Consider the following 26652-nt stretch of genomic DNA (forward strand, 5'->3'; position numbering starts at 1 on the left):
ACTTCTTATTGACATAATCCACACCCAAATACAAATCCATCGGGAACAAGATGAGGTGGCAAGAACTAGATTGTAACCTGTCAGATAAATAGTGGAAAGGCATTTTTCACAGAACATGGACCACAGCTAGATCTACTGTGGGCAGAAAAGCTATGGTGAAGCTCACCTTATTCTGGTATTAACCCTGACCAGAATACAAGCCTGGTCTTATGAGAGGTGCAGAGATTAGTGGAGGGGATGCGGAAGTCCAAGTTACATTTGCTTTGGAAGTTCTCCAAAACTATCTTACTAGACTCAGATACTAGACAGTATCAATACAGTCTGTACCACATAAATCCCATGTTTGTGCATTGGGCACAGACAGCACGGTAAATGCTGGCAAACTTTCCACTTACTCTTCATAAAGGCATGACAGATTGCGTTGCCCCTTTTTGCAGTACACCAACCATACTGAAGCATGGACAAAATTTCACCCACTTTCTTTCATCAGAGTTCACATCTTCCTTGTCAGAAATAACTGAATGTACTGCAGTTAGTTGAATCAAGGGACAATAATTACAGAAATACCTTCTGATCGGGCGCTGAGACATGATGTCCTTTACTAAGAATGGCCCCATTGGGTCCCTTCCCATGGATTATTTAACTACTAGCACTGTATGTTTGAGAGGGGAGGAGAGAGGGGAAGTAGAGGGGGTTTGCTGGACTCAGAGTGGTTTTGTTTGTGGTTTCATTTTGAAGTGAGTTTAAGAGACCAATAAACCTAGGTAATTCATAACAACAAGGTAGTCTATCTGATAGTGACTTCTAGTTGCAGATTCCTTACCTTAGAATTTCCCCCAGGCGTCAGAATGGATCCAGATTTTTTTCTTCGAGCAATACCCTTGCACGTTGGTACGTGGCGCGGTCGACTCCACGGGCGTCGTTGGCATCGTAGTCGCCCTGATGACATTGGGAGTAGTACATAGAAGCCGCCTCAGTGCAGTGACGTCAATTCTTTTCTTTTCGTGCTACGCAGTGATCCGGATAGAGCTACCCTGGTCTGTTTTTGACAGATTTCGACCATTAGTCGAGTTTTCTAGTGAGATTTTGGGTGTGTCAAGGATGTCCCCGAATACTGGGTTCAAGCCGTGTGAGGCCTGTCACCACTAGATGTTGGTGGCGGATCCGCATCGGGTTTGTCTGTGGTCTTCTCGAGGGCAACCACGACCCAAAGTCATGCTCTGAGCGCCGGGCCATGCACCCGAAGGCCTTGAGGGAGCGGTCCCTCAAGCTCATGGTGGCCTGGCGCTCGACTCCCCGTAGGTCCCGGTCTCGCTCGAAAGGAAGGTCTCAAGACCGTTCGCGGAGCCATCACCACTCATCTTCCTCAAAATCTTTGGGTGCAGGTAGGAAGAAGTCGTCGGCGAAACGGTCTCATAGCACTTCGACTTCGCCCCGTTGCTTGGCTGCCGTGACGCTGGAGGAGCGTTGACGCTCAAACCCTCCATCCACGGAGCCTGCTCCTGGGTCCGCTCAGCACTTGCCTGAGTTTCCGGGATCTGGAGCGACCCCCGCCCAACTTAAGGAATTCTGTGAGCCCATGCGCCTCATCTTTGGGCAGACCAACCCAGATATGGCGCCTTCGGGCTCAAGAGGTTTGGTTCAGGGGCCTTCGGGTTCTGGGCCGGCGGCTTCGGCTCCGGCCATCGAAGTCTCCTCCGGATCTGCACCGGCGCTGGTCGCACCATTGAGACCTTCCCCAGGCGCTGGGTCAATTGTCGACTCTCCCGACGTCAGATGTTTGTTCTATCGACGTCGTCCCGATCCTTATCCCTGACGACTCGGAGTAGGAGTGGCTTTGGCCGACGCGCCTTTGTCTTTGATGGGGCCTACTCACCTCCGGTCGGATTTGGACCCTTTTTCCTATGCGTACGAATTTGGGGAAGTATTGGAGGGGTCCCTGGACCCTTATGAATACCAGGATGACCCATCTTTGGACTGGGCACAGGAATTGGGCGATGCCAGTGGACTGGACACTTCTCCAGACGCTGGCATGCTGTCTCCTCCTACCGTGGCTATGGCGGAGGGAGTGACTTATGGTATGGTGGTCAGTAGGGCGGCAGAGGTTCTTGGCCTTGAGCTACCTAATGTAGAGGTCAGGTCCAACCTCCTGACGGAGGTGCTTCAGCCAAGGGGTTCCACATCTGAGAGCCTTTTACCTTTCAATGAAGCCCTCACCGATGTCCTTTTGAGTACTTGGTCCAAACCCAACACAGGGCTCCTATTGCACGCCGCCATTGGCCCGCTCTGAACTACCCTAAATTCCTGTCCCAACACCCCACGCCTGAGAGGCTTGTCATCCAGGCTTCAGGCGCATTGCCTTCCGCACCCCCGGATAGGGAATCAAAAAGATTGGAACAATTTAGGAAGAAGTTGTTTTCTTCCTCCAGTCTTGCGCTGCTGTCTGTGAACACCGCATGCCTTTTGGGTACAGTTGCGCAAGTCCTGCTGCAGATACCAGAGGAGGCCCGTGCTTTCACCTCCCAAGCTGTCAACAATGGGAGAGATGTGGCAAAGTGCACAATCCGATGTGGGCTGGACTTGACCGACTCTCTGGGCAGATCGGTTGCTACAACAGTGGCCTTGAGACACCATGCCTAGTTGTGTACTTCAGATTTTTCTGGGGATATCCGATAGTCTCTCATGGACATGCCCTTTGATGGCTCCCGTCTCTTTGGAGACAAAGCAGACTCTGCATTGGGGAGATTCAAGGATTCCCGGGCTACTGCTCGGTCCCTTAGTCTTTCCACTGCCCCTCGCCCCGCAGTCCGCTTTTCGCCCCTTTCGAGGCCACGAAGGGGCTCCCTGTCATGGTCCCCGCCCTACCACCGTACCACCCATGCTGTTCAGCCACTGGGTGGCCAGGGACGTGGAATCCCATGTGGGACGGGGAACCAGCGGTCTGCCCAGTCCACCTCTGCCCCCGCTGCAGCCTCCAAACCCACCTAGTCTGTCCTCTCACTCCCATCCAGTTGGCGGCAGGATTCACCATTACCTGCCCCACTGGGAATCCATCACTACGGACAGGTGGATTTTGCAGATTGTTTAAATGGGCTACTCCCTCCCTTTTGAATCTGCCCCATCAACCATGCCTCCATCACTCAGCCAACTCCCCGAGGATCATTTGGCACTTCTCCGCCAGGAAGTCGCAGCTCTCTTGACCAGGGAAGCTATAGAGAAGGACCCTGTGCCAGAAGTAGGTCGTGGCTGTTATTCCCGCTACTTTCAGGTGCCGAAAAAGGACAGGGGTTTACGTCCTATCCTAGACCTTTGGGACCTCAACTACTTCCTCAAGAAGGAGAAATTCAAAATTCTCACCCTGGCTCAGATTCTGTCTGCCTTAGACACAGGAGACTGGATGGTAGAGTTGTACTTGCAGGATGCTTATTTCCACATCCCCATTCTGCCTGCCCACAGATGTTACCTACGATTCGTGGTAGGCTACGAGCACTATCAGTTTACCCTGCTCCCTTTCGGCCTTACCAGCGCCCCTCGGGTGTTCACGAAAGTGATGGCGGTGGTTGCAGCTCATCTGCACAGGTTTGGGGTCTCAGTCTTCCCCTACCTCGACAACTGGCTGTTGAAGGCAGACTCGCCCCAGAAAGTCGTCTACCACCTTCAGACTACGGCAAAACTCCTGCACATGCTGGGGTTCACTATAAACGTGTCGAAGTCACACCTGACTCCCTCTCAGATGCTCCCTTTCATCAGAGCTGTTCTGGACACAGTGTAGTTTTGGGCTTCTCCTCCCGAAAAGGGAGTCCAAGATATTCAGGCTATGATTCCGATCTTTCAGCCACTGTCTTGGGTTTCGGTGAGACTGACCCTGAGGCTACTGGGCCTCATGGCTTACTGCATCATGGTAGTGACACATGCCGGATGGCATATTCGGGTTCTGCAGTGGGACTTAAAGTTCCAATAGGCGCAGCATCAGGATAATCTCTCCGACATGATCCAGATTTCGGAGGGGACTGCGAGAGACCTGCAGTGGTGGCTTTCGAATCCGCATTGGGTCCACGGCAGATCCCTCTCCCTTCACCTACCAGATCTATCTATAGTGACAGATGTGTCACTTCTGGGTTGGGGCGGCCACATGGGAGAGGCGGAGATCAGAGGCCTCTGGTCTCTGGCGGAGTCTGGGCTCCATGTCAATCTTCTGGAGCTCCAGGCGATCAGGCTTGCGTTGAAAGCATTTCTTCCCTCTCTCAAAGGGAAAGTAGTGCAGGTGTTCACGGACAATGCTACCGCCATGTGGTACTGCAACAAACAGGGCGGAGTAGGGTCCTGGACCCTTTGTCAAGAGTTACTACGTCTCTGGACATGGCTGGAACATCAGGGCATTACCCTGGTGGTTCAACATATGGCGGGTTTTTTCAACGCCAGAGTGGACAAACTCAGCTGTCGATGCACAGCCGATCACGAATGGCGTCTCCATCCAGAGGTGGCGCAACGTCTCTTTCAGCAGTGGGGAGAGCCTTGGTTAGATCTGTTTGTCTCCGCAGAGAACACGCAATGTCATCTGTTTTGCACTTTGGAGTTTCCAAGGCGGCACTCGCTCGGAGACGCTTTTCGTCTTGAGTGGAACTCCGGCCTCCTTTCCACCTATACCACTTCTGCCCGGAGTTCTCAAGAAGATCAGGAACGACCGGGCCCAAGTCATCTTGGTGGCTCCGGACTGGGCACGGAGAGTATGGTATCCAGAGCTATTGAGTATGGCCATCGATCCTCCACTCAGACTGCCTCTTTGGGTGGATTTCCTGTCGCAGCAGCAGGGGACGGTTCTCCACCCAGACCTATCCAGTCTCCGCCTTCATGCTTGGAGATTGAGTGGTGACAGATGACGACTTTTGATCTTCCACCCGAAGTCTGTAATGTTATCTTGGCAGCCAGGTGTCCCTTCACCAAAACGGTATATGCCTTTCGTTGGCATAAATTTGTGGCATGGTGCACCAACAAATCTGTTGATCCCCTTTCTGCCCCTCTATCTGAGGTTCTTTTGTTCATTCTTGCTTTGGCCCACCAGGGCTCTGCTTTGGGTACCCTTAAAAGGTATTTATCTGCCATTTCGGCCTTTCTTAGGTTACATGATCAGCCCTCACTCTTTAAATCTTCTATTGTGAGTAGATTCCTAAAAGGTCTCACCCCTTTATTTCCTCCCACTCCATTTATCATGCCTCAGTGGGACCTCAGTCTTGTCCTTACCTATTTAATGTGTACTTCCTTTGAGCCGATGCACAATTGTCCCTTACTGCTCCTCACCTTCAAAACTGTCTTTCTTGTTGCCATCACCTCTGCTCACAGGGTGAGTGAGCTTCAGACCCTTCCGTCCAAATACTTGTCTGTTCACCCTGGCAAAGTGGTGTTGCGCACTAAGGCTCCTTTTCTTCCAAAGGTGGTTATGCCTTTTCATGTAGGCCAGTCCATCACCCTGCCTACTTTCTATGCACCCCCACATCCTTCCCATGAGGAGGAGAGACTCCATCGTCTGGGCCCAAAAAGAGCATTGGCGTTCTATCTTAATCGTACTAAAGATTTCCGGTTGGATGATCAACTTTTTGTCAGGTATGTGGGTTTGAAGAAAGGGAAGGCGGTGCAAAAACGTACCATCTCTCAATGGGTACTTCTTTGCATAAAGATGTGCTATGCTTTGGCCAAGAAGCAACCCCCTGAGGGCTTGCGTGCTCATTCCACCAGAGCAACTGCTGCTTCCACTGTGTTAGCACGCAGAGTTTCTGTCCTGGAAACCTGCCAGGCAACTACGTGGGCATCCCTGCACACATCTGCTAAACACTACCGTCTGGACTGTCCGGTCCGTCGGGACAGCTACTTTGGTTGTTCGGTCCTGCAGGTCTTCCTAGTATGACCTTGGTTCGAAGCCCACCACAGAGGATGGCATTGCTTGGGTATCTATTCTAAGGAAAGGAATCTGCAACTAGAAGTCTCTATCAGATGTACAAGTTACTTACCTTCGGTAATGAAATATCTGGTAGAGACCTATTCTAGTTGCAGACTACTTGCTGACCCACCCATCCTCCCCGCTCGCGAACTGATTTCTAGGGACGGGGAATCCTTCCTTCAGGTCCTTAGCTCTGGTGCACCAATCTCAGTGTTCTTAGCGGCTCCGCGCTTTGCTGTGGAAAGTTGTTAAAAGAAACTGACGTCACTGCCCGAGGCGGCGTCTATGTACTGCTCCTGATGTCGTCACGGCGACTACGACGCCTGCAGAGTCGACCGAAGCCACCTACTGACGCGCAAGGGTATTGCTCGAAGAAAAATCTCCGGATCCAGTCTGACATATGGGGGGAAATTCTAACGTAAGGAATCTGCAACTAGAATATGTCTCTACCAGATATTTCGTTACCAAAGGTAAGTAACTTGCGCTTGAAGTTTGATCATTACTTCGCTGGATAGCCGCTGAGGTGCTTGGAAAAGAGGCGCGATGTGGTTGAATTTTACGGTAGCTACGGTTCCGCCTAGAAATGCAGGGCTATTTTCTATATTCTTTTCTATACTCAATCATCACCATTTCCTCCATCTTTCTACCCAGTATCCAGTGAGACTGTATGAAAACTGCATTTGCTTACCCACGGATTTCTAAACTCTCGGGATCAAATTAGCGTGGGAGTCTGACTCTTGCAGTGGCACCATGTAAGAGACTCAAGACTGTACAGTTGATAAATGAGAGCAGTGTGAAACGGGAGAATTTGATTGATGATTGGAGAACTAACCATGGTTAACAATGGTGAGGGGTGGGGGGGGATTAGCGGTTGTACATTTCTGACAAAAAAGCTAGTAATGAAAATGTATACTTGTGGTAGCTTTTAATAATATGTTAGGCACCTTCTGTTTAAGATTTTTAATACTCAGTTGTCCTAATGTTTTGTATAGCCTAGGAATATTTGACTATTTCTGTAACTCAAACGTTTTCCAGGTGATAGTTTATAGAGTATCCCCAAGCAGACATTATAGTTATGTTCTGAAACTGTATGTAGGAGGATACTGTGTTACGGCACATTCCCTTGTCCTGGCACAGTAAAAGAATAAATGAGTTGAAATGTGTAGCTCCTCTGTAGGAAGTTGGCTCTGTATGTGTTATTTCAAAGTAAGAAATAGCATGCACAGAGTCCAAGGGTTCCCCTTAGAGGTAAGATAGTGGCAAAAAGAGATAATTCTAATGCTCTATTTTGTGGTAGTGTGGTCGAGCAGTAGGCTTATCAGAGGGTAGTGTTAAGCATTTGTTGTACACACACAGGCAATAAATGAGGAACACACACTCAAGGACAATTCCAGGCCAATAGGTTTTTGTATAGAAAAATATATTTTCTTAGTTCATTTTAAGAGCCACAGGTTCAAGATTTACAATCAATACTTCAAATGAAAGGTACTTCACTTAGGTATCATAGGAACTTTGAATCAGCAAAATAGCATGTACAGTTTTGGCAAAAATGGCTATAAGCTATTTTAAAACTAGACACAGTGCAAATTTCAACAGTTCCCGGGGGTGGTAAGTATTTGTTAGTTTTGCAGGTAAGTAAACCACCTACAGGGTTCAGAGTTGGGTCCAAGGTAACCTACCGTTGGGGGTTCAGGGCAACCCCAAAGTTACCACACCAGCAGCTCCGGGCCGGTCAGGTGCAGAGGTCAAAGTGGTGCCCAAAACACATAGGCTTCAATGGAGAAGGGGGTGCCCCGGTTCCCATCTGCCAGCAGGTAGGTACCCGCGACTTCGGAGGGCAGACCAGGGGGTTTTTGTAGGGCACCGGGGGGGCGGGACACAAGTCAGCATAAAAAGTACACCCTCAGCGGCACGGGGGCGGCCGGGTGCAGAGTGCAAACAGGCGTCGGGTTTGCAATGGAGTTCAATGGGAAACCCGGGGGTCTCTTCAGCGAAGCAGGCAGGCAAGGTGGGGCTCCTTGGGGCAGCCACCACCTGGGCAAGGGAGAGGGCCACCTGGGGGTCGCTTCTGCACTGGAGGTCGGATCCTTCAGGTCCTGGGGGCTGCGGGTGCAGTGTCTTTACCAGGCGTCGGGTTCTTAGAAGCAGGCAGTCGCGGTCAGGGGTAAGCCTCTGGATTCCCTCTGCAGGCATCATTGGGGGGGGCTTAGAGGGGTCAACTCTGGCTACTCACAGGGTCGCAGTCGCCGGGTAGTCCTCCCTGTAGTGTTGTTTCTCCGCAGGTCGAGCCGGGGGCGTCTGGTGCAGAGTGGAAAGTCTCATGCTTCCGGCGGGAAACGTGCAGTACTTTAAAAGTTGTTTCTTTGTTGCAAAGTTGTTGTTTCTTTGGAACAGGGCCGCTGTCCTCTGCAGTTCTTGGTCCTTTTAGATGCAGGGTAGTCCTCTGAGGCTTCAGAGGTCGCTGGACCCTGGGGGACGCGTCGCTGTTGCAGTTTTTCTTGAAGTGGGGAGACAGGCCGGTAGGGCGGGGGCCAAAGCAGTTGGTGTCTCTGTCTTCTCTGCAGGGCTTCAGGTCAGCAGTCCTTCTTCGTCTTAGGTTGCAGGAATCTGATTTCCTATGTTCTGGGGAGCCCCTAAATACTGAATTTAGGGGTGTGTTTAGGTCTGGGAGGGCAGTAGCCAATGGCTACTGTCCTTGAGGGTGGCTGCACCCTCTTTGTGCCTCCTCCCTGAGGGGAGGGGGGCACATCCCTATTCCTATTGGGGGAATCCTCCGAAATCAAGATGGAGGATTTCTAAAGGCAGGGGTCACCTCAGCTCAGGACACCTTAGGGGCTGTCCTGACTGGTGGGTGCCTCTTCCTTGTTTTTCTCATGATCTCCCCTGGACTTGCCGCCAAAAGTGAGGGCTGTGTCCAGCGGGCGGGCATCTCCACTAGCTGGAGTGCCATGGGGCATTGTAACACGAAGCCTGAGCCTTTGAGGCTCACTGCTAGGTGTTATAGTTCCTGCAGGGGAGAGGTGTGAAGCACCTCTACCCAGAGCAGGCTTTTGCTTCTGTCCTCAGAGAGCACAAAGGCCCTCACCACATGGGGTCAAAAACTCATCTCCCAGCAGCAGGCTGGCACAGACCAGTCAGTCCTGCACTGAACAATTGGGTAAAATACAGGGGGCATCTCTAAGATGCCCTCTGTGTGCATTTTTTTATAAATCCAACACTGGCATCAGTGTGGGTTTATTATTCTTAGAAGTTTGATACCAAACTTCCCAGTATTCAGTGTAGCCATTATGGAGCTGTGGAGTTCGTTTTTGACAAACTCCCAGACCATATACTTAATATGACCACACTGTACTTACAATGTCTAAGAATAGACTTAGACACTGTAGGGGCATATTGCTCATTCAGCTATGCCCTCACCTGTGGTACAGTGCACCCTGCCGTAGGGCTGTAAGGCCTGCTAGAGGGGTGACCTACCTATGCCACAGGTAGCATTTTGTGTGCATGGCATCCTGAGGGGGATGCCATGTCGACTTTGCCTTTTTCTTCCCACCAACACAAACATTCTGCAATGGCAGTGTGCATGTGTTAGGTGAGGGGTCCCTTAGGGTGGCACAACATATGCTGCAGCCTGTAGGGACCTTCCCTGGTCACAGGGCCCTTGGTACCACTGGTACCTTTTACAAAGGACTTATCTGTGTGCCAGGGGTGTGCCAATTGTGGAAACAATGGTACATTATAGGTGAAGAAGACTGGTGCTGGGGCCTGGTCAGCAGGGTCCCAGCACACTTCTCAGTCAAGTCAGCAATCAGTATCAGGCAACAAGTGGGGGGTAACTGCAACAGGGAGCCATTTCCTTACATTCTCAAATTGAATTCCGCATAGGTGCCTTCTGGCATGAAGCAATTGGTAATTTTCAATTCAGAAAAGATAAGCAAATGTTTGCGTGATAGCAAGTTGTCACTGCATCGGTACGTAGAGATCATGTTCCATAGCTGGGACTTTGACATTAGCCCTTTTTGAACTGGAGCATGTTAAGTCTTTGAAGGAGGCATTTGTTGATGAATGCAGGTGATATTCCAGAGAATTTTTTTTTTTTTTTTTTGCATATGTATTTTGGGACTCAATTTGTGAAAGCGACAGAGGGACTTAAACAAGGCCCATGCATTGTTGGGCTGACTCAAGGGCCATGGAGATGGGTTTGTACTGTTCTCTTTTTGTTGTCAGTCTTGTTGCTGCCTTGGATCAGTTGGAGAGTCAGATGTGATGTTGATGTTTTGCAGGCTGACTTTAAATGAATTAGTTGCCAGCAGCCCTAACCAGGCATGAAAGATAAGCTATGTTGGAGTTGTCAAAGAAAGTGGTGGGATGTGCTGAGTAGACTTCTGATCTTCTTTTTTAGTAACATTTTTTTCAGTCTCCTCATTCATAAAGCTGTGTCCTCATTACTGGAGGTGTCCATTAATGTACAATGAGTGCAGGAATTAAGTCATAGAATAGTTTGGTGGTACATTACCATGAGCAGCAGTTGTATTTCCGCGATATTCGGTTTCAAAGAGTTTGTTCAAAAATGTGAGTTGATAGTTCAGTAATGGTTTTTGATTGTTGGTGTGATACCTATGTACCTGTGTAATATTGTGTCTTAAGCATTTTAGTGGCAGAGAAGTTTGGGGTCTTCCATGACTTTGTTAAATGGGCCATCATCGATTTTGATAAGCGCAGGAGAATGTTTCAAGTAGAAAAGGATGAACTTTGGGTGGGTAGGAGTTGCAGTCTTTGATATGGCAGTGCCTGTGATATCCGTCTTTGACAGTCTCTGCACACTTTGAATAGAAGCCATGTGCCCCAACAGTCTCTGCTGTTTGGTCTCATTGGCAGGCAGCCAGCAGCGCCTGTAGTCTTTTCTCATTACTTGGTGTTGAGGTCTTCCCATATTTCTGTTCAGCCAATTTACCCCTTCCTGCTTTCTTCTTCCTATCCAGTTACCCACTTTTGAAGCTTCCTTTGCCAGGGACAGGGCCTGTGGAGTACACCACACCTGTGAGAGATTATTCTCCTCCACCTTTGGAACCTGTTCCACCACTGACAGACCCTGGCGAGCGCCCTGATTGGGTAAGAGCTGTTGCTTTTATTTTCGATGTTGATTGATCGATTTGGTCTTTAGGATTGGTATGAACTTTGAATAACTATATTCCAGCTTGTCTGCCTTCTTCAGTTGCAATGTTTGCCTACTTTATAAATTTGTTTGAGGGACTGGGGAAAGACAAAGGGGCAAGTCAGCTAGCCCCTTGACAAAAATGTATTACTTTGGTTAGATTTGTAGGTCTTCAAACTAAATCGATGTATTGGAGACTGCTTTACTGTTTGCATGCACATGTGGAATTATTCATTTCTTCTCATTCTTTCTCCAACAGTACTTTGGTACCCCGGTGGCCTACATATTGCAGATCTACGTGAAAGCAGTGGTCTCGCCCTGGCACTCAGACTTCCTACCTGTTGATGTATTCCGTTCACCCTTGTCACGGGTATTCCAGCTAGTGGAGGAGATCAGGAACCATGTAGTAAGGGACAGGTATGTGGACCATTTTCTGGAGTCCATGCTTACTGAGCTAAGGTTCTCCGACCCATTTGTAAGCATCACTATTGCTTCGGCCCAATTCCACATTTTCTGCAGACCTATTCCTGGTACTTTAGAACGTGAACTTATGATTGTGCCTTGAAGACCTCAACACAGCTTCATAATTCTGAAGCTCCCCCTCCTCTCTTTCTTCTCAAGTATGGTTCTCTGTTACAGGCTATTAAGTAGTCATCATTTTCCCCACATTAATAGCTATAGTCCTGAAAAAAACTGTTCCCCATACCAGCTCACAAAGACCTTAATTTCCACCCTGTTTATGAGAAGAGCAGACCATGAGGTCATGTGGCAGAGGAGGTGAGGAGGGGTAAATGCCGTCTACACATATGTACATAAAAAAAATCCAAAAGGTGTGACAAATGGACCTCTGGATCCAGTTGGTGGGGATGCATAGGTGGAACAGTCTGCAGAGTTCTGTGTTCCTCAGAATGCTTGAAGAGCTGGTCGAAGCAGTGAAATGGGGTGTCTCCTATTGTAAGTAGAGGCCTCGTAAACATGGAGGTAGTGAAGGAGGAGATGCCGTCCAAGCAGTTTGGGGCGCAAGATGGTGGGTGCTGCATGGTAGAGGCATTTAACAATGGCTAGTGTAGCTGGGGAGAGGAGAGTTGTGCAGAGAAGGCCTTCCTTCTGGTGCTAGAAGTGGTGGTGTCTGGGACCCTCCTATTCCTTCTTGGTGCATGTTGCTTAAAAAGAACTGGTTCTTGTAGTGGAACCCAGTGGGTGATGGGACGACGATTGACATCAAAAGGGGTAGTCTCCACAGGTCAACTTGGCTGTAATGTATATCAGAAAAAGGTCTAGGCCGCAGAGTGAATGCAGCACGTGGCAGAGTCAATACACTTTGGATGGATGTTAAGCACCTGAAAAGAGACAAGCAAGGCTTCTTCCTACCCCGTGTAAGGAGGATGAGGAAAATGAAGCGACTGTTGCAGGCATCTTGGAAGGAGCCAAAGAGATGATTGTGGCCTGGAAACTATTATCAAAAAATGGTGGGGGTTGAAAAATCAGTGATACATGAGAATTAATTTTGTGCAAGTTGCAACCGGAGACAAAGGACATATATGGCCATATCTGTAATGTAGCGCAGTTGAAGGCGAAAGAGGGATCAGTGACAGCCATTGACTCTGACCTGTGAAATGGAGGACTTTAAGGAAAAAAGCTGTAAGTGCCTTGCTGATGCTTCAGATGAAGGTGTACATACTGGATAATTCTGAGAGAGCAGCAAATGCTCATCCTCTGGGATATTCCCTTCTCTTTCTGTTGATATAATTGTGGCTGCAGGGATCCAGTCTTGTTGTTTTCTCAAGCACTTGATGCTCTTTGATCATATGGGCCTCTGCTTTCCAAGGTGCCCATGACAGTGGGCCACCTCTGTCTGTACTATAATTATAGTGGTATTAAAGAATCATGAATGGCGGGAACCAATCCTGAAGGTGACAGCCTCCTTAAAACGGTGCCTAATATGAAAACCAGTTAATCTTTATCTTCACTTATGCAAGTGCTGAAACGCAGGAATAAAGATGATAGCTAATGGTGGTTCAGGAGCTTTTTTTCCCCAGGTATTACAGCAACAATATGGAACTTGGCCAAGTTGAATCTTCCATAGTGACACATCCTTCCTCTTCTGCGGCCTAGAGATCGCAAAACCTTTCTGAAGGGGTAAAGAAATTGTCAAAGGTGTGTTTATACTTGATAATACTATATGGTTAAATGATCTGTTTGCATAGCTGGAATTTGATGTTTTGTCACTTCTGTGATGATGAGAGAAAGGAAACTTGAGATATGATTAAGTGAATTACTATTCTTAACGCTTCTACCTTAGCTTATTCCTACTATCCGTTTTCATAGTTTTCTTTATCCTTTTCCATGGGTCCTTTTGTGGGTAAATAGGTTCTTCTCTAATTGAAACAGGAGATGCTATTAAAATATGGTTGTTATGCATTAAGTGCAGAGCTGTAATATGTTGAGTAAGCAAAGATAAATTAAGTTGGTGTTCTGTTTATTATTCATGAGACACAAATTTATCATATCATATAAGCTAAGCTGACAGTCCGATTACCCATGTTGAAATACACACTCATACCTGCTACTGGAAAGAATCAGTGAGCAAAAACAAGTTTCTGCTTTGATGAGAATACCAACTTAGGGGAAACCCATCAGTGTCTGACAGGAAAGAAAAAACACCAACTGTACTGAACAAAAGTGATCCCAGAGCCACAATAAAAGAAACTATCACACCTGATTATCATTGGACTAACTCTGTTTCAGTGATACCCAGACTTGACAGGTCTTGGTTGAACGAGGCAAATCTTTGTCAAGCAGTCACTAATACAGAAAACTGAAACTTCATTGGCACCAAGGACATCCAGAAAGCAAGGTACAGCAATGCTATTGGGGAATCCTTTCTCTAGTACCATTTTCAATGCTTAATCAAGATTTACATCTTTAACAGTCAACCATCATAGCTGGAAGCTTTTGGAAACTATTATGCGAGCTTCACCTCCATTTCCCATAAATCATACTTAAGCCTCCATGGCCTATATCCTTCCTAAGGCCCTTGCCACCCTATTCCCAATGCACAGAACGGATGAACGTAGGGAATAATACCAATGGCGAATATTGGTATCTCCGTTGCATCCAGCACTGTGCCCAAACCACTGAGAGCTACCCCCATGCACCTCCCCACCTCTCCCCGGAATAGTGCTCTGTAAGCTGAGATGTAGGGGTGGTGCTTGAGCTCCCTGTGTTCGGTGAGGGAGACCAGGCCTTGCTGCACTGCTCTTATGGGTTACTAAGATGGTGACCACTGTGGAGGGTGCCAAGTTCTGGCAGCGTGATCGGTGACATTTCACCTGAGGAGCCGCTGGTTGCAGGACTGCTGGAGGGTATTGCGGAGCAGCTATACACTTGATTCTTCCCACGCCGGCCTCTTGAGACAGTGGGCGGGACATTCCCCTGAGCCTCAGCTGCACAGGATTCCATGTGGTGGCACACGAACAACCTACGGGGCCCAAGCTTGGAACCTACTGTGGAGGTGCTGCTTGCAGCAAGCTTCACCCACCCATCTTCGCTAGGCACTGTTGAGGCCAGACAGGGGGTGCCGACCAGGTTCCACATGGCACATCTCCAATGCAGCTGACCTGTAGAGGGGGAACAGGCTATGCAACAACCTTAGCACCTCACCCAGTCGGAAAGCAGGCGATGGACACCACCTTCTCACTGGGGACCTACGAGTAACAACCTTGCTTCCACCCACTACTACCTAGCAGCCCAATTACAGTACATGGTGGAATTGGTGGAATGGAGCAAACCACTCTTGCAGAAACATTGGTGCTTTATGGACCAGGGTATCATCTGGAATCACACATGGAAAGTACCCTAGCTCCTCAAGCAACATCACCCCCTGGGTGTATATCTCACCCATTGTACGGGCTACGGTGGAAGCATAGGATAGAGCCATGGTTTCCAATCACTGCCCCTCTTAGCCTCCTACTTGGCAATCTTGAATTCCCCAGCCATGTCAGATTTCACTTATCATGCTTGGCAAACAGAGCAATGCAAAAGGATTGGAGACCTCATAGATTACACAAGCCTCATGGATTTTCGGCAAATACATGTTAATCGGGGGCTCCCATCCAAGGAGATCCAGCGCTGCACTGCTATTAAGCAATGTATTTCCAAACCCAGAGTACACACTGTAACTAGTAGACCTCTAAAAAGTTTGAAAAGTGATTCATCATGAAGACAGTGGACAAAGGCCTACTCCCAGCCATATACACCTTCTTAAATAAGCCAGTGGACAGTTCCAAACCACCAGCACAAAGGCGATGGCAGTAGGAAATGGAATGAACCTTCACTCTGAGTGGACTGACATCCTCTACAGGGCACGGATCTTCTCATTCAGTGCAGGGGGCACAAACTTGTTGCTTAAAATAACATATCGTTACTATACACCTGCTAAGGTGGCAAAATGGAGGCTTGGCAGTAAATAGGAGTGCTGGTGTGACTGTGGCCATACAGGTACTCTAACACACCTTCTCTAACACTATCCCATACTTAAATGGTACTGGGATGAGGTCCTGAGGGATGATAATGAGATTTTTTTAAACTGAGGGCCTGCTTTTCACAGCTACACCCTGCTGTGTCTCCCAAATGTACTGACCTAACCACTCCTCTCCCATAAAAGGAAGGCTATCACTACGGCTCTGTGCAACCAAGCAAGTTATCACTTCCAAGTGGGGGCACAGACTGCTCGTTAATGCATGCAGACTGGCTGCATCGACTCTAGGACATTATCGGTATGGAAAAACTTACCATGTCAATTGATAATAAACTGCTGCATTTTGACAAAATGTGTGACCCATGCCTCCAATTTCTTTCCCTAGACTTTAGTAAACTCTCTTGCTAGAAATATCTCCGGGTCTCATGCTCACACAGCCGGAGCCTGCTCTCAGCCAACAGGATGGAGAATGACCAGCCTGAATTTTACACCATGTATCGGTCTTTTAAGAAAACCAGTCTACCAACCAGCTAGGTCACCTGAGCGGTGGAGACTACCTCTCGCTCCCCTTTTTCTTAACCCCCTTGTATTACCTCATACCTCTCCCCTTGGCGGCGGTGATTGACCTCTGCCCCCCCCCCCCCCCCCCCCTTCTTTAGCCTTACTCAGGAATGCACCTCATTGGTCTATGGATGTCGGTGAGTACTTGCAATGAATAAAAGGATTTAAACCATGAAAAGTTAGCAAAGCGAAATTATGAAACATTTTATATCATGGAAGCTCCTAAAATACACCTGAAACACCAGAAAGAAATAACCTAAAGGTGTGTATAAATGTAATCAATTTAAACTAGCCACCATGTGCATGCTCATCCTTTGACTGATTCAAAGGGATTGTAGCATTCTAGCATAAAAGATGTGTGCAGATTTATCTTTAAGATCTTGCTGGTTATTCATGACCGTTGTAACCTGATAACATCATGCTGGGCTCAAACCTGATGATTTACCTAATGTGGGGGCCAACGATCTAGGGCAATAATATGGTGATCTGTCTAGCCGACGTTCAATAATGAGGTTTCACTTTCAAGCATCCTTACTCTAGAGGGGAAAGGGGACTCCCCTGAATAGATAATGGAGGGGTTATTTCCATTTAACAGTTAAGTGTAAGGAAATGCCTCCTTGGCATGGTTACCCCCTGACTTTTTGCCTTTTGCTGATGCCAAGTTTTGATTGAAAGTGTGCTGGGACCCTGCTAACCAGGCCCCAGCACCTGTGTTCTTTCCCTAAGCTGTACCTTTGATTCCACAATTGGCACAGCCCTGGCACTCAGATAAGTCCCTTGTAAATGGTACCCCTGGTACCAAGGGCCCTGATGCCAGGGAAGGTCTCTTAAGGGCTGCAGCATGTCTTATGCCACCCTGGGAATCCCTCACTCAGCACATGTACACTGCCTCACAGCTTGTGTGTGCTGGTGGGGAGAAAATGACTAGGTCGACATGGCACACCCCTCAGAGAGCCATGCAAACCTCACACTGCCTGTGGCATAGGTAAGTCACCCCTCTAGCAGGCCGCACTATATCACAGTTGAGGGCATATGTGCATGAGCACTATGCCCCTACATTGTCTAAGCAAAACCTTAGACATTGTAAGTGCAGGGTAGCCATAAAAGTATATGGTCTGGGAGTTTGTCAAACACAAACTCCACAGTTCTGTAATGGCTACACTGAAATCTGGGAAGTTGGGTATCAAACTTCTCAGCACAATAAATGCACACTGATGCCAGTGTGGAATTTATTGTAAGCTGCACCCAGAGGGCATCTTAGAGATGCCCCCTGAATACCAATCCGACTTCTAGTGTGGGGCTGACCAGTTTCTGCCAGCCTGCCACAACCAGACGAGTTACTGGCCACATGGGGAGAGTGTCTTTGTCACTCTGTGGCCAGGAACAAAGCCTGTACTGGTTGGAGGTGCTTCTCACCTCCCCCTGCAGGAACTGTAACACCTGGCCTCAAAGGCTCACCTCTTTTGTTACAGCGCCACAGGGCATCCCAGCTAGTGGAGATGCCCGCCCCTCCAGCCACTGCCCCCACTTTTGGCGGCAAGGCTGGAGGAGATAATGAGGAAAACAAGGAGGAGTCACCTACCAGTCAGGACAGCCCTTAAGGTGCCCTGAGCTGAGGGGACCCCTGCCTTTAGAAATCCTCCATCTTTGTTTTGGAGGATTCCCCCAATAGGATTAGGGATGTGCCCCCTAACCCTCAGGGAGGAGGCACAAAGAGTGTAGCCACCCTCCAGGCCTAAACACACCCCTAAATTTAGTATTTCGGGGCACCCCAGAACCCAGGAAATCATATTCCAGCAACCTGAACTAAGAAGAAGGACTGCTGACCTGAAAGCCCTGCAGAGACGACTGAGACGACAACTGCTTTGGTCCCAGCCCTACCGGCCTGTCTCCGGATTCGAAAACCTGCAACAGCGACGCATCGAACAGGGACCAGCGACATTTGAAGCATCAGAGGACTGCCCTGAACCTAAGGACCAAGAAACTCCTGTGAGCAGCGGCTCTGCTCAACAAACCGCAACAATATTGCAACTTTCTGCAACTTCTAAGGCCTTCACTCTTCCCGTCGGAAGCGTGAGACTTCACCCTCTGCACCCAGCGCCCCCTGCTCGAGATCCAGAGAACCAACACCACAGGGAGGCCTCCCAGACGACTGCGACCTTGTGTGTAGCCCGAGGCGACCCCCCTGGGCCCCCACAGCGACACATGCCGAGAGAATCCAGAGGCTCCACCTGACCTCGACTGCCTGTAACATGGGACCCGAAGCCTGGACCAAGCACTGCACCCGCAGCCCCCAGGACCAGAAGGAGCCGACCCTCCGCGCAGGAGTGACCACCAGGCGACCCTCTACGTAGCCCAGTCGGTGGCTGGCCCGAGAATCTCCCCTGTGCCCTGCCTGCACCGCTAGAGGGACCCCCGGGTCCCCCCATTGAACCCAATACAAAACCCGACGCCTGCTTTGCACATTGCACCTGGCTGCCCCTGTGCCGCTGAGGGTGTGTTTTGTGTGCCTACTTGTGTCCCCCCCCAGTGCTCTACAAAACCCCCCCTGGTCTGCCCCCGAGGACGCAGGTACTTACCTGCTGGCAGACTGAAACCGGAGCGCCCCTGTTCTCCATAGGTGCCTATGTGTTTTGGGCACCTCTTTGACCTCTGCACCCGACCGGCCCTGAGCTGCTGGTGTGGTAACTTTGGGGTTGCCTTGAACCCCCAGCGGTGGGCTGCCAGTGCCCATGAACTGAGACTTGTAAGTGTCTTACTTACCTCACAATCTAACCAATACTTACCTCCCCCAGGAACTGTTGATTTTTGCCCTGTCTACTTTTAAAATAGCTAATTGCCATTTTTACAAAAACTGTATATGTTATTGCTCTAATTCAAAGTTCCAAACTTACCTGTTTGGAGTACCTTGCATTTCTGATGGATACAACTACCTGTGGGTTCTCACCTAAAGAATTTTCCCCACGCGCCAGCTTTCTACGGAAATTTTCTTCTAGCTCTGCACTTCGACGATGACGTCACAATTGCCAGACTCCCACGCGATGCCGTATGACGTCATCCAGGCAATAAGAGGTCCTCGACGACGTGCAGACGTCAGTTCCCTTTTTTCCGTGCCTTCGAGTAATGTTTTTTTCTTCAAGGCTACCAGGGAGCTACAGTTTCACTTTGGTGTAACAATGTCTCAGCCTAGGAAGTCAGGTTTTAAACCCTGTAGGGAGTGCAGAGGTCGGATGTTGGTCACGGACCCACACGAAAATTGCTTGTGGTGTGTCAGTTCTGGACACGAAGTCGAGGTGTGTGTGGTTCATGTCAATGCATGAATCCAAAGGCCCTGAAGGAGAGGGAGGCCAAGTTGTTCCTGGCACAGTCCAAGAAGAAGGAGAAACATCACCACCCGGAATCTTCTTCTAAGTCCTCGAGATCCCATTGGCGTCTTCGAGACTCTCGGCGCCGGCATGGATCACGGCGCCAGTCGAGCAAGGACCGCTCCCGTTCAAGGTCACCATCGGCTCGACGTTGACCGACTTGGGAGGTCAGCCCAACTGTTGCGCCTCCGATGACTCCAGCTTCACCGACGTCTCAGCTGTCGTTTTTTTAGGTTGATCCGCATCAGGAGCCGAGGGCTTCTCTGGTGCAGATGGAGATGCCTGAGCCGACGCCGACTTCGCCTGAAGAACCGGCTCCACAAAGGTATCCGGCGTTCCTGGCGCCGGGTACGGACCCGGCTGCATTTCTTAATGCAATGTTTAACATCTTCGCCACCATGGCGCCGGGAGGTGTGCATGCGGGGCTGTCAGGTCCATTGGCCTTCGACAAGGGTGTTCCAGCTTCTTATAGACCGACGCCCGTCATGCCCTTTCTTCCTTCAGGAAGTACTGGTTTGTGGCCGGTACCTATGGTGTCACCTAGAAGACCGGTGACGCCGACGACGTCCACCACCCTGGCGCCGATGAGTTCGCCACAGCTCCAGTTGACCTTAAAGAAGCCTATGGTGCCGAGGGATCCGGCGTCGACGCTGTCCGAGGTCTTCTGTGTCGGCTGATGCCTTATCGATGCCGGGGATCGAATCAAGGCTCTGCTCCAGAGTGTTGGCTCTGAGGCTACTAGAGGAGCATGAGTATGAGAAGCAGCTTTTGGAGGAGTGAGAGATTGTGGAACCGTCAGGGGACCTGCAAGGATTGGACACGGCAAGTGGGTTAGACACTTTCCCGGAGTGGGACTTGGCTTCTCCAGGGGAGTATACAGAGGAGGCTGCCTCTTTTCATGCCTTGGTGTGGAAGGCAGCAGACTTTTTGGACCTTCCTCTTCCAGCTGCGGATGTCAAGACCAACATCCTTACTGAGATGTTACATCCATCATCAGCTGTGGCGGAGCTGCTTCTTCCATTCAGTGAGGCGCTTATGGACCCTATTAGGGAGGTTTGGAAGAAGCCTGTGACTTCGACTGCAGTGAACAAGTCGGTGGCAAGAAGGTATCGAGTGGCTCCAGGTGATCTGGCGTTTTTATCCATGCACCCGACTCCGGAGAGTTTGGTTGTGCAGGCTTCATGTTCCTCTTGCTCTGCTCTGGGATCTTTTCCAGGAGTTCCCACAGACAGGGAGTCGAAGAGAATTGACCAGTCGGCCAAGAAGGCGTTCTCTTCATGTAGCGTGGCTCTGAAATCTACGAATGATACTTGTATTTTAGGATGATATATTTATGCTCTTATGGAAGAAGCCAAGGGGCACTCTGGATTGTCTCAAGAGGTGCATAATCTTTTGTCGGACGCTCAGGCGGCGGCGACCCAGGTGATTCAATCTGGGTTAGACACCTCGGACTCGGCGGCCAGGGCTATGGGCACGTCCATAGCAACAAGACGGCATGCCTAGCTACGATAGTCAGGGTTCTTTCCTGATGTACAGGTGACACTGCTTGACCTGCCATTTGATGGGGACAAACTATTTGGAGCGAACGCTGACTCTGCCTTGGAGCGGTTTAAGGAGAGTAGGGCCACGGCAAAATCTTTGGGACTGCAAGCAGCCACCTCCTCTTCCTTGAGATCATTTAGGAGGTTTAGGGGGTTTGGGCGTGGCTCTTCCTTTCGAGGCAGGCTCCAGGCAGCAGGACAGCAATCTTCAGGAGCTCTCCCTTCTAGATCTTTCAGGGGCAGGGGTAGGGTTCGCACAAGAGGGGCCGCCCAGCAGCACTCTGCCTCTTCCTCTTCCTCCGGAGGGGTGCAGCAGGGAAAGCAACCTTAGTTCTCCATCACTTCCTGTTCACACATCTCCTGTAGGAGGGAGACTGTCTCACTTTCTTCACATGTGGGAGTCAATAACATCGGACTCTTGGGTCACCAACATTGTGGGGAAAGGTTATACTCTTCCCTTTCTGGAGTTTCCGCCTCCCATCCCTCCCCGCCGATCCTTCTGTTCGGAAGACCATCTTCTGTTACTACAACAGGAAGTGCTAACCCTTTTATCGAAAGGCGCAGTGGAGTTGGTTCCAGAGCAGGAGAGGGGTCAGGGCTGCTATTCAAGATACTTCCTGATCCCCAAAAAGGATGGTCGGTTGAGGCCAATCCTGGACCTGAGGATTTTGAATTGGTTCCTCAAGCAGGAAAAGTTCAAGATGCTGACCCTGTCACAGGTTCTTTTGGCGTTGAATGAAGGAGATTGGATGGTGTCTGTCGACTTGCAGGATGCTTACTTCCATATCCCAATCCTCAAGTCACACAGGAAGTATCTCTGGTTTGTGGTGGGGTCGCAACATTATCAGTTTGCGGTCCTTCAGTTTGGTCTTACTTCGGCACCTCAAGTCTTCACAAAGGGGATGGCTGTGGTTGCAGCAGAGCTCAGAAGAAGGGGGATAGCGATATATCCTTATCTGGACAATTGGTTGATCAAAGCCAAGTCTCCGGAGCTCTTCGGAGCTTTTTGGTGAACTTGCCCAAATCTCACCTAGAGCCCTCTCAGCACCTCCTGTTCATAGGGGCAGTACTGGACACAACATTGAATCAGGCCTTTCCACCGCCGCAGCGGATTCAGGACATTCAGGCGTTGATTCCAATGTTTCAGAATGGAGCGGTCGTTCCAGTCCTCAAGGTCCTTCGTCTGCTCGGTCTGTTCGCTTCTTGCATTCTGCTGGTCACTCATGCACGCTGGCACATGAGGGCTTTTCAGTGGTGCGTCCGCAGGCAGTGGTTTCAACACAAAGGAGATCTCGAAGATTCGATAAGGATCTCCAGAGACGCTGCAGTGGATCTTCGATGGTGGGCTGCGGTCGGCAACCTTTCTCAAGGAAGGCCGTTCTCGCTGCCTCCTCCAGTGGCCACAGTTATAACGGATGCCTCCACTCTAGGGTGGGGAGCTTATCTGGGGGGCTGGAGGTCAAAGGTTATAGGTCATTGGTCTCCAGTGGAACAGAGGTTTCACATCAATCTGTTGGAATTGCGGGCGATATATCTGGCTCTTAAGGCCTTCCTCCCTTCCCTTCGCAGTCAGGTGGTTCAGGTCCTGACGGACAACACTACCGTGATGTGGTAGATAAACAAGCAGGGAGGAGTGCGGTTGTACCTTCTCTGCAGAAAAGCTCTTCGGCTCTGGTCCTGGGTTCAGGACCATCCGATTTGCTTGTTAGCAAACCATTTGGCCAGAGTTCTGAACGTGCGTGCGGACCATCTCAGTCAGCGCATCTCTACCGATTGCGAGTGGCGTCTTCATCCAGATCTGGTCCTTTACATCTTCCAGAGGTGGGGATATCCACAGATAGATCTGTTTGCCAATAGGGAGAATGCGCACTGCCCGTCATTCTGCAGCCTCCAGTATCCGATGCAAGGAGCTTTAGTGGACGTATTTCAGATGTCCTGGAAGGGTCAGTTGCTTTACGTGTTTCCTCCCATACCCTTGATTCCTCGGGTTCAGAGGAAGATCTGCCAAGACCGGGCCCAAGTCATCTTGATAGCCCCGGATTGGCCAAGAATCGTGTGGTATTCGGACCTTCTCCAACTCTCTCTGTGCCCTCCGCCCCGTCTCCATTACAGGGCAGACCCCTCTCGCAGTTGCAGGGGCAGGTTCTACACCCCCACCTCTAGAGCCTGCTCCTTCATGCCTGGAGATTGAACTGGGCAATCTGAGTTCCTTTTCTCTCCTGCCTGAGGTGGTGGAAGTTATATTATCGGCCAAGTGACACTCCACCAAATCTACACATATCTACACTTATCTGACATCCTGTTGTTTGCTTTATCCTTGGCACAGAGAGGTTGTGCAGTTGCCACTGTTAAGGGTTATTTATCCGCGCTGTCGGCTTTTCTGTGCCTTCCAGACCAACCCTCTTTGTTTAAGTCGCCTATTGTGTTGAGGTTCATTAAGGGTCTCACTAATAAGTTTCCGCCCACTCAGTTTGTTATGCCACAGTGGGATCTTAACTTAGTATTGACCTTTCTTATGGGTTCACCGTTTGAACCAATGCACTCATCCATTGAGGCTTTTGGTTTTGAAGACTGTTTTTCTGGTGGCCATCACATCAGCTAGAAGAGTGAGTGAGCTCCAGGCTCTTAGTGTAGAACCCCATATACTTCCTTTTACAGGGACAAAGTGGTGTTAAGGACCAAGGCGGCTTTCCTTTCGAAGGTTGTTACACCCTTTCATTTGGGAGAGTCCATCACTCTCTCTTCCTTCTATCCTCCACCTCATCCATCCAAGGAGGAAGAGAGGCTTCACCGACTTGATCCAAGAAGAGCATTAAGCTTCTTCGTCGACAGGATGAGGAAGTTCAGACAAGATGATCAGCTCTTCGTCGGTTACGTGGGGAAGAGGAGAGGCAAAGCTGTCCACAAGAGAACGCTTTCCAGGTGGGTCATTCTTTGCATCAAGTTATGTTATTCTTTAGCAAAGAAAGAACCTCCTGTGGGACTCCGAGCCCATTCCACCAGGGCTAAGGCAGCTTCATCGGCCTTGGCTAGAGGTGTTCCTGTGGTTGACATCTGCAAAGCGTCAACTTGGGCATCATCCACACTTTTGCCAACCATTATGGTTTGGACTCTGAAGTTAGGAGGGATGGCCATTTTGCACGCTCAGTGCTGCAGGATTTCTTGGTTTGACCATTCAGGCACCCACCTCCGAGGACGGTATTGTTTTGGGACTCTATTCTTTAGGTGAGGAATCCACAGATAGTTGTATCCAACAGAAGAACAAGTTACTTACCTTCGGTAACGCCTTTTCTGGTGGATACACTAGCTACCTGTGGATTCCTCATGGTCCCACCCGCCTCCCTGTTGCCTGACTGGTCTTACCACAAATTCCTTGGGTGAGTGCCCGTATTTTGTACATATGTATATACTGATGCAATGCTTTATATATATATGCATATAGTTGTTTATATATATAAAGAAAAAAGAGAGAAAACGTGTATATATGTATAAATTTATGCACATATTTCGTATTGTTTATTTCTATTGGTTATGTTTCATATTAGTGAAATAAATGTTGGTATATAAGTTTGATTGATGTGTTCATATCACATCTATAGTGTCAATGTTCTCCTGTTCGCCTCAAAGGCACGTAAAAAATGGTGATAACTGACGTCTGCACGTTGACCTCTTATTGCCTGGATGACGCCATACGGCGTCGCGCGGGAGTCGGCCAGTTGTGCCGTCATCGTTGACGTGCAGAGCTAGAAGAAAATTTCCATCGAAAGCTGGCGCATGGGGAAAATTCTTTAGGTGAGGAATCCAAAGGTAGCTAGTGTATCCACCAGAAAAGGCGTTACCGAAGGTAAGTAACTTGTTCTTTATGTATTTACTTCAAATCTTGAACTTGTGGTTCTAAAAATAAATTAAGAAAATATTTTTTTTTTTATATAAAAACTATTGGCCTGGAGTTAAGTCTTTGAGTGTGTGCTCCTCATTTATTGCCTGTGTGTGTACAACAAATGCTTCACACTACCCTTTGATAAGCCTACTGCTCGACCACACTACCACAAAATAGACCATTAGAATTATCTAAGGTTGCTCCTATCTTACCTCTAAGGGGATCCCTTGGACTCTGTACACACTATCGCTTAATTTGAGATAGTATATACAGAGCCAACTTCCTCTATTAAGTATGTCACTAAAAATCCTTAGCCAATCAAAGTTTTTCTGGTGTCACTACCTGTCTTAGTTTCCCCTCCCCCCCCCCAAACCCACCCCCCGCAAAACTTCAAGAAGTGTACAGCCACCTGTGTTGATTCTAGCTTTAGGCAACCTTTTAGTCGCATCAGTACATGTGCGTTTGTACACAATTCTGAAAAATGGGTCCACCCAGAATTTCCTGCTTGGTAACCACTTCCTACAGATGTAGACCAGATGGGCTGAGCGATTGCAGTGCCACACAGTTGTCAGATGCTTTCCTAGACCCCGCTCAGTCTTCTATACCAATAGTCTTCTAATGCAATTAGGCCACATCTCCGCCACATCATTTGGCATTTCAGGGCCTTGGGCAGTGGTTTGGTAAATAAGTTGGCAAACATAGTGTTTTGTAGAGATTACCTGCCCAATTTTTGTGTGGTTTGTTAGTCTGTTATTTCCAGGTCTGCTAAGATGAGTTTGACTTGTTTTGACAGCAGTCTTGCAATCTGCTTAGGAGAAAGGCTTCCCCCCAATATTTGTAAGGCCTGTAGGTTGCTTAAGCAGTGATTAAAATGGTGATTTCAGACCGTTATTCTGCTTCATTACCCGACTTATGATTACCAACCATATGAGATGCTTCAGGGAGCAAGGAGGCTCCCTCTTTACAATGGTGGAGTATGATCGGGATCTGGCTTGAAGTGTTAATTGTTGTCTAGTGAGATTGAATTCTAAACTGATTTGCTCCAAGTTAGTGCAAAATAAGGGAGGCAGAAGGTTTGTTGAAAGCAATTACACTGCGCTTTATCAAGCCAGAGGTCAGGTTTGTTTTTAAAATCAATGGCTTTGTAGGTCAGTGTAGGCGTGTTTACTGTTGGCTACTATGATAAATACTCCTACATCTGGTCTCAGTCAATTGGGCAACAGACTTAATTGTGATCCCCAAAATGGCCCTCCATTTTGTCTTGGACTGCATCCTAGCCCGTTTGAAAAACTTAGAAACCTTAGATCTTTGCTAAACTGCCCTGTAGCACACTGTTTAATAGGACCCTGAGTACCTCAAGCCTGTCAGGACAATACTTGAATCATTTATTCCTAAAACTGAAAAACATGCATGAAACTTGCAGTACTTTACTCTTCTCTCCAGTAGAGTAACTAAGTGATCTGACAAGCCTTTCCAGTCTTCAGTATTTTCAAGCTCCCCTTGTGAACTTAAGGCAAGAGCACCATATTTCTCTTACTGATAAATTTAAATGCAGGATGCTCAAATCTGCCTCGGGTTCTGTGGCCTCAGAACTTCATTACATCTGTTTACAAATGTCCAGACATCTGAGATGATTGGAAAATTAAAATATTACACTATTCTGAGGTATTTCTGCTTGACCCTGACAATTTCTCCTGCTGATCACACACCAGATCCCTCTCTTACTACCCACCTTTGT

The 26652-nt window shown here is 48.8% G+C and overlaps 1 protein-coding gene across 3 annotated transcripts in view; it reads left to right on the plus strand.

Annotated features, from left to right (window-relative positions):
* SCAP (SREBF chaperone) overlaps nt 1–26652 on the plus strand; it is a 657412-nt gene that overhangs the window by 189922 nt on the left and 440838 nt on the right. For all 3 annotated transcript variants that reach the window (XM_069210888.1, XM_069210889.1, XM_069210887.1), the window contains 2 exons: nt 10915–11044; nt 11347–11504. In XM_069210888.1, the coding sequence (XP_069066989.1) occupies nt 10915–11044; nt 11347–11504 (288 nt within the window). The remainder of the gene's footprint in view (nt 1–10914; nt 11045–11346; nt 11505–26652) is intronic.

This window comes from Pleurodeles waltl, chromosome 10 (assembly GCF_031143425.1).
Source record: "Pleurodeles waltl isolate 20211129_DDA chromosome 10, aPleWal1.hap1.20221129, whole genome shotgun sequence".
NCBI lineage: Eukaryota > Metazoa > Chordata > Amphibia > Caudata > Salamandridae > Pleurodeles > Pleurodeles waltl.